The sequence below is a fragment of the Acinonyx jubatus genome, chromosome A3 (genome assembly GCF_027475565.1).
Source record: "Acinonyx jubatus isolate Ajub_Pintada_27869175 chromosome A3, VMU_Ajub_asm_v1.0, whole genome shotgun sequence".
In the NCBI taxonomy this organism is placed as follows: Eukaryota; Metazoa; Chordata; class Mammalia; order Carnivora; family Felidae; genus Acinonyx; species Acinonyx jubatus.
Window position 1 is genome coordinate 25,243,014 of NC_069388.1, and position 7,708 is coordinate 25,250,721.

Sequence of the window (7,708 nt, forward strand, 5' to 3'; positions counted from 1 at the left end):
AAACTTAGAAGTCTAAAACTAGAGAACAATAGGATGTTAGAATTCTAAAACCTTAGAACATTGGAACCCTAGAACCTTGAGAATCTAGAATGTTCACATCCCAGAACCCTACACTCTTGGAAACCTTGAACCTTGGCACCCTGGAATTTTAAGGAATCAAATGGGGCCCTGGGAGCCATAGAGCAGAGTTTCTCACCATTCTGTGTGTACAATCCCCTGAGGATCTCACTAAAATGCAAATTCTGACTCAGCACGTCTGGGTGGTGATGGGGCAGGGGGGCGGGCTGAGAGCCTGCATTTCTAGTAAGCTCCCTGGTGAGGGTCCATGCTGCTGGTCAGAGGACCACATTTTGAGTAGTGAGGCTCCCATTCAGTGAATCGCAGAGCCACGTGGAGGATTTTTCTTTCACAAACCCAGATTCCCAGCCCCCTTCCAGAATGACTGATTCAGAACCTCTGGAACTTTGTGTGTACATATGTGTGTACATATGAAAATGATGAAAATACCTATTTTTACAGGTTGGTGCTTATTGCTTTAATTAATTATCTCAGTGATACTAATTTCCAATTATGGTGGAGATATAGTTTTCTTTTAAGATAAATGTATTTAAATAAGTTTAAGTAAAATTGCATTGTTTAAAAGAACACATTAGCTAAAAAGGCCAGGTAGGTATGGCCAGTGGCTCAAGTTTGGGACCCAATGATTTCAGCTACTGTCAGGCCCTGCTCCTCTCTCCTGCTCCCTAGGCTGAGTAAAGGGGTGCAGGTTCCAGCTGACAGCCCAAGGAGAAGTTTGCACCTTGGAAGAAAAGGTGCCAGAGAATACGATCAGGCCTGTGAACGGTAAACCTGCCTCCCTTCGCCCCCCCGGCCCTCTCATGTCTCTGGGCCCCCAGGAGTGGAGGACTCACATCCTTCTCTATTAGGTGGGACACAGTCTTTTCCAGGATGCTGGTCATGGAGTTCAGGACCTTGTTGATCAGGTGACTGTGGCTGGAAAAGAGAGGCAACTGATAAACCAGGCGAGTGGGAAGAACTGCCACATAGCAGCGGGGAGGAGGGTGGGAGATGACGTAGCACCCTGAAGTCACATAGGCCCAGGGACACTGCGACGCCTTTCTAACCACAGAGTGCTGTTCAGGGGCACCCCACGTCTGACCAGAGGCTCACCTCAACCTGTGAGAGTCTCCTCACAACCTTAAGACTTCATTCATTCATTTATTCATTCAACACATATTTACAGATCACCACCTACATGCCAGGCACTAAGCTGGGCTGGGGCCACGGGGAGGAGCAAAACACAAGCACCATGCCTCCTGGTACCTAAGCATGAAACAAGTCTTGCTAAGTCTGGCTCCTTCCCACCTTCAGCTCTCAGCACGACCGACACCTCCTCCGAGCAGCCTTCCCTGACTGCTCGCCTAAGAGAGTGCTTTGCATCAGACCGCTATGTGTCTGACATTATAATCTGACATTTTCTTTGAGGGCTCTTTACAGATGGACTAGAAGCTTGTCTGCCTGCCTTTCCCTCAGGACAATAAACTCCAGGAAAACAGGGTCCTTGTCTGTTGTCATCAAAAATTCTCCAGAGTTCAGAGCCTATCTGGGACATAGCAGATGTTCAAGCATCTTTGGCTAAAAGAAGCAATGAAATAAATATAGAATTAAATATATAAGGACAACTTGGGACAAGTACTCTGAAGAGCTAGAGTAGACTATTTCGAGGGAGAATAGAAGGAAACTTTTTAAAATCTTTTTTTTTAAGTTTATTTATTTATTTTGAGAGATAGAGAGCGAGAGCATGTGTGCAAGCAGGGGAGGGGCAAAGAGAGAGGGAGAGAGAGAATCCCAACCAGGCTCAGCACTGTCAGCACAGAGCTCGATGTGGGGCTTGAACTCACAAACCATGAGATCATGGCCTGAGCTGAAATCAAGAGTCAGACGCTTAACCAACTAAGCCACCCGGGCGCCCCAGGAGGAAGCATTGCTAGAACCTAAAGGTTAAGAAGAACATGGAGGTGGAGGGGCAAGGTGTTCTAGGAGGCCGGAACAAGGACAGGTCTAGAGGTGGGAGAGAGCTTCGCTGAGCCCAGAGTAAGGGCCAGGGTGCCTGGAACGCAGTGAGTGATGGCAAGAGCGCAGTGATCTGAGGGTGGGGCCAGCTCATACTGAGCCCAGACAGCTGTGGGGAGCACTTGGGGTGAGCAGGCTGGGGGCAGTAGAGAGGAATGTCATTTCACAGATGGGGACACTGAGACCCAGAGTGACAGGATGAATTCCCTGGGACCTGCAGACAAGGCCGTATCCAGCAGGGCTCAGGTCTGTCACTTTGTATCCCAGCCTTCCCAAATAACATCAGGCAGGAGAGCCTTTCTTTGGTTTGGGCGGGGGGAGGGAACTTCAGGCAACCTGCGGTCATATCCCTCGAGAGGGGTATGGTAGAGTGACCTCTGCTCATAGCCCTCACGGCTGAGAGCTAAGCCAGCCTTGTTTCCTCCCAAAGCCAACCTGCCCCAGCCCTCAGCTTCCAGCCTTTCCTCCTCCATGAGCCACCTCCAGGGTCTCCCTTCCTCTCCCAACCCTCTTTCCCCGCCAAACGTGCCCTTTCAAGCATAGTTTAAGGCATAGGTTTTGTGGATTAACAGGGATCGATGATTTTAATGGAGAGGATTGAGTTTTCAAGATCTCATTTTGGGAATTTTCCAGTGGGTGGAGGCCTCTCTGGGGGCAATCGGAAATTAGAGCCCATGGTAAGCACTGACTTCTCTTCTCCCCCCACCCCCACATGGAGGCAAGAAGGTGAATACAGTTTATTGTTGTTGTTATTACGGGATATAACATAATGATAGAGGGGTCCATTTTGCAAGAAAAAGTAACAATCCTAAATGTGCACACGCACAAAACAACAGAGCTTCAAAAAGCAGGAAGCAGAATCCTGGCAGCACCGTAAGGTGGAACGAACAGATTCGTGCTCAGAGGTCAACACTCTGGTCTCGGTAACGGAGAGAACAAGGAGACAGAGTCTGCATGGGTATTATGATCCCTGAGAGCTTAGTGTGTGCCAGGCTGGGTGCCAGACACTTGTGTCTTTCCATCTGGTCGGCTCAGCAACTGAGGAGCAGGCATTATTATCACCTTCACTGAAGGGAAAACTGAGGCTCGGAGGGGCTAAGTTGGTCACAATGTTACAAGCTGGTAGCAGAGCCAAGGTCTGTCTGACTCCAGAGCGAAACTCCTTTTCGCCACATGGTGTTGCCTGGTGGGTATAGGAATAGGGCTGAGATTAGGGGTCCTCAACTCCCCTGAGAGCCCAGCTCTGCTGAGGTGGAACAAGGGCCTTACCCGTCCAGCAAGGTGATGGAGATGCTGTCTGAGTCACTGAGGCATTCTCCCACGACCACTTTGGGGATGCCAGTCTGGGCATCGGTTTCAAGTCTGAGGCTAGTCAGGAGGTCCAAAGAAACCTTCAGGTTGACCTTCTTGCCAATGAGAGGCCTGTAGGAAATAAGATTCCCAGTGAATGCAAGTCGAGAAGGCCTGCTAAGCTTCCTCCACTGTGGGTACACACTACCCAGGATGTCTATGGCTGATGTCAGTGTCATCTATATTCCTTATGAGACTGACATATTTATGTTAGGGGCGTCTTTGCCTGGCCACATGGATATGGCTCATATGACATTTTTATATAGCACCACTGTAATAATTAAAATAATAATAGTTAACAGTTATCGAGGGCAAATTATATGCCAGGCATTTCTAAAATGCCTGGATTAATCCATGTCATTACACAAACACCATGAGGGAAAAGCACTATTATCCCTATTTTCAAAATGGGGAAATACTGGTACGGACAGGCTAAGCAACCATCCCAAGATCTCACTGCCAATGAATGATGGAGCCCCCGTGTCCTCCATTTATCTGCTTCCACACATGCTCATTCTCCTATCTTTCTTAAAGTCATTAATATACTTTAAAATTGTATTTGTCACATACGCCCTTCATTATATACTGTACAATACTATATGCATTAGGCACAGTGGTCCTCGCTATTCAAAGAGAGTCTCAAGAGAGCAGATAATGCTGGAGGAAATTTTGCCAAAGAGTTGTGAATGCTCATGTTTTCTCAATTTTTCAAATTTTACAATTAGATTGTAAAAGTTACAAATTTTACAATCGTACAAATGTTACGATTTCAGAAATATTTAATGGAAGGTTCTTTTAAAAGAGACTTGGTGATGGCCAAAGTTCATCAGAACATTTTAAGGGCTCAGATCTTAGAGCTGGAAAGGCCCCCTCATTTACAGATTGGGAAACTGAGGCCCAAGGCCACATAGCAGCATGGAAAAGTGCCTGGTTCCAATTTGGGAATCCCCTGGCCATGCTGCACTGCCACTCCCCAATCCCAGATTCGAATGCATACTCACAGAGCCAGGGTGACATTAGCGGTGACGGGGACCCTTATGTTAATGCCTTCGCCATCAGGAGTCAGTTCAATTTTGATATTCAGGATGCGGGAGTTAAGGATGTTCAAGCTGTGCAAAAACCACGGTTTGCCTTTGTTATTCCTCGTGACAGCCATGCTAGCCTGACGCCAGCATCACGCTGAGCATTTGGGCCTCACCACCCCTGCCTTCTTTGGCCTTCACGGTCGCCCTGTTTGGAAGTTTGATCCTCTCCGTGTTGGGGCGTAGCAAAAACGGGCACTCAGACGGATGTCATTTCCCCCACAGATTCCGGGGAGCAACAAGTGTCAGCATCAGAACTTGAACCCAGAACCGTCTGACTCCAAAACTCTATGTGTGGAGCCAGCTATGTGGTATGCATTCCAGTTTTCTCTCTCCTGAGGGGATCCAGACTTTTACCCTCAGCTATATTTGGAGAAGAAAGGTCTTATTCCTTGGAAGAGGGACTTCAGGCACCAGCAAGCAGGTGGGGGTGAGGATTAAAGGGACCTTCACTGGGATCCCGAAATTACAGAATGTGGAAGCCCAAACCCATGAGCTGCTCGGACTGGCCCCGCGGCCCTGCTTCTAATTTGCTCAAGCCCTGATGAACCTGGCCTCAGACGGCCTCAGCTCTATGAGGAGGAGCAAGATTTATCCACCCTTCTGTCTTTGATCTTAAACTCACCTCCCCAAAGGTGTGTGTTCCCTTTTCCTGAAGCAAAGCTCTTCACCTTGAAGCATCAACTCACCTCAAAGTCCCGTCCTTAAGTGAGAGGACCTTAGAAAGAGCGTCGTTCACCAACTTCTCAGCTTCCTGCAGCTTCTGCTTGGCCAGCTGCCAAACCTTAGAATCCTGAAGCACCGCCACGTCAGCCTTCAGTTTCTGAAGGATAGCTGACAAAAACAATTGCCATTGAGAGTTGTGTGCCATTTATGGAGCAGTGACCATTCACGAGGCGCTAGGAAAGACCATTTGCCTATGTTATTTTATTTACTCTTCCTAACAATACAAATGAGGTAGATATTGTTATTATCTGCATTTTCAGATGAGGAAATAAAGGACCGAAAGGTTAAGAAATGTGCCTAAAGTCATGCGGCTGGGGAGCCTTTGTTCCTTCTGTGCTGCCTTTGTACTAATACATACTCATCATTCGTACCCAGAGCAATCAATCAACGAACGAGGCAATTGATATCGATTGTACACCAGCTTCTAGTTGAGGTGGGTTGGGGGGGGGTGGTCTATTGCTCTGAATGAGATGTTCACACAAGTTTCAGAAACTGGGTCAAACAAAATGAAGAGAATAAACTAAGAAATGGAAAATCCAGAATCAAGGGAAAAGTATGGCTCCAACTCATAAAAGTGGCAAATGGGAGTTCGAGGATGAGAGCTTGGCAGCAGGCATTTAGAGGCATTCATAAAGGGGTGCCTGCGTGCCTCAGTTGGTTAAGGGTCCATCTCTTGTTTTCGGCTCAGAGCATGATCTCACAATTTGTGAGATCGAGCCCCGAGTTGGGCTCTGCACAGAGCCTGCTTGGGATTCTCTCTCTCTCCCTCTCTCTCTGCCCCTCCCCAGCTCCCACTCTCCCTCTCTCTCTGAAAGTAAATAGATAAACATTTACAAAACAACAACAACAAAAAGAAATCAGAATTGAAAAAGGAGACAAAATTAAATAAATTTAAAGCTAGGTAGCTTTAAAGCTACCTAGGCTTAGGGGCGCCTGGGTGGCTCAGGTGGTTAGGCATCTGACTCTTGGTTTTGTCTCGGGTCATGATCTTGCAGTTTGTGGGATCAAGCTCCATTTTGGAGCTGTTAGCATTGCTGTTAGCCCAGAGCCTGCTTGGGATTCTCTCCCTCCTCTCTCTCTGCCCCTTTCCCCCTCCCCACTCAAACGTGTGTGTGTGTGTGTGCGCGCGCGCATGTGTGTGTGTGTGTGTGTGCTCTCTCTCTCAAAATAAATAAAGAAACTTAAAAAAAAGCTACCTAGGCTGAGGGCTTAAGTATGGCTAATTTCCAATGAACTAATACAAATTAATAAGAACATTGAACAATGTAGCAGAAGAATAGGCTATGAATATGAACAAAATGTGCTAAAATATGTAAACAGCTAATAAAATATGGAAAAAATGAGTGGATTCTTTCATAATTGGAGAAATGCAAAGTGAAATGAGTCATAATCTTTTGTCTATGACATTAGCAAAACACTTAAGTTGCCCATACTAGTACTGTCAAGGGTGGGGGAGGGGAAGGCGCTCTCCCGAGACTAATGGAGAGAATGTTAATGTAAGGGATTATTTGTCAACAACGACTGTAATTTAAAATATGCATACCTTTTTTTTATTTAAAAAAATTTTTTTTAATGTTTATTTATTTTTGAGATAGAGACAGAGCATGAATGGGGGGAGGGTCAGAGAGAGAGGGAGACACAGAATCGGAAGCAGGCTCCAGGCTCCGAGCTGTCAGCACAGAGCCCGACGTGGGGCTCGAACTCGTGAACTGCGAGATCATGACCTGGGCCAAAGTTGGACGCTTAACCGACTGAGCCACCCAGGCGCCCCTAAAATGTGCATACCTTTTGAACTTTTGAAATCTCACTTTTAGGAATTTATACGACGCATATATTAGGAAAAGTTTGCCATGATGTAGTGTGTAAAGGGATATTCATTTGAGCATTGCTTATTCCTAGAAAAATAAGTGAATGAACTAGAACTGAATAGTCACCTTTCTCAGCAAACCACTCATAAAGAGCATCCCCTGGTGGCAGCCTCTGGTAATGCGGGCATAGAATTTAGGCCAATCATCTTGATAACTCACATTCAACTGTATTGTCAATGGTCTCAAGTCCTTTCTCAACAGCAGGTTTCAGCTTGTCCACAACATTATTCAGGTCGTTGCTAAGGTCTCCAAGAAGAGATGCCGAGGTCCCAGTGAGCAGGCCGCACAAGAGAACAAGTTTCCAAAGCTGAAGCATCTTGTCTTAACACTTTGACACCACGAGGAACAAGAGTGAGAATTACCCAGAGAGAAAAGGATCATCTTTGATAAGCACCTGTTACTCTTACACTTAACATTCCTTTAAGGTAGATGTGGTCATCTGCTGTTTTACAGATGGGCAACCCAGATCATAAAGCTAGAGCAACTTGCCCAGAAACACACAGCCAGTGAGTGGAGGAGCTGGAATTTGGCAAGGCACACTTAGTTCCAAGTCTATGCTCTTTACACAAAGGTCCTTTGCACATGCTAGCTCCTCTGCCTCCTTGTCTT

General features: G+C 46.6%; 1 protein-coding gene across 1 annotated transcript; it reads right to left on the minus strand.

The window, feature by feature from the left end:
• Positions 1 to 706: 706 nt before the first annotated feature.
• Positions 707 to 7,415, minus strand: BPIFA2 (BPI fold containing family A member 2). The gene is made up of 6 exons (XM_053201378.1): positions 7,259 to 7,415; positions 5,195 to 5,339; positions 4,425 to 4,532; positions 3,343 to 3,495; positions 912 to 993; positions 707 to 799 (listed from the first exon to the last, which is right to left on the minus strand). The coding sequence occupies exons 1-6, from the start codon at positions 7,413 to 7,415 to the stop codon at positions 707 to 709; spliced, it is 738 nt and encodes a 245-aa protein (XP_053057353.1).
• Positions 7,416 to 7,708: the final 293 nt, after the last annotated feature.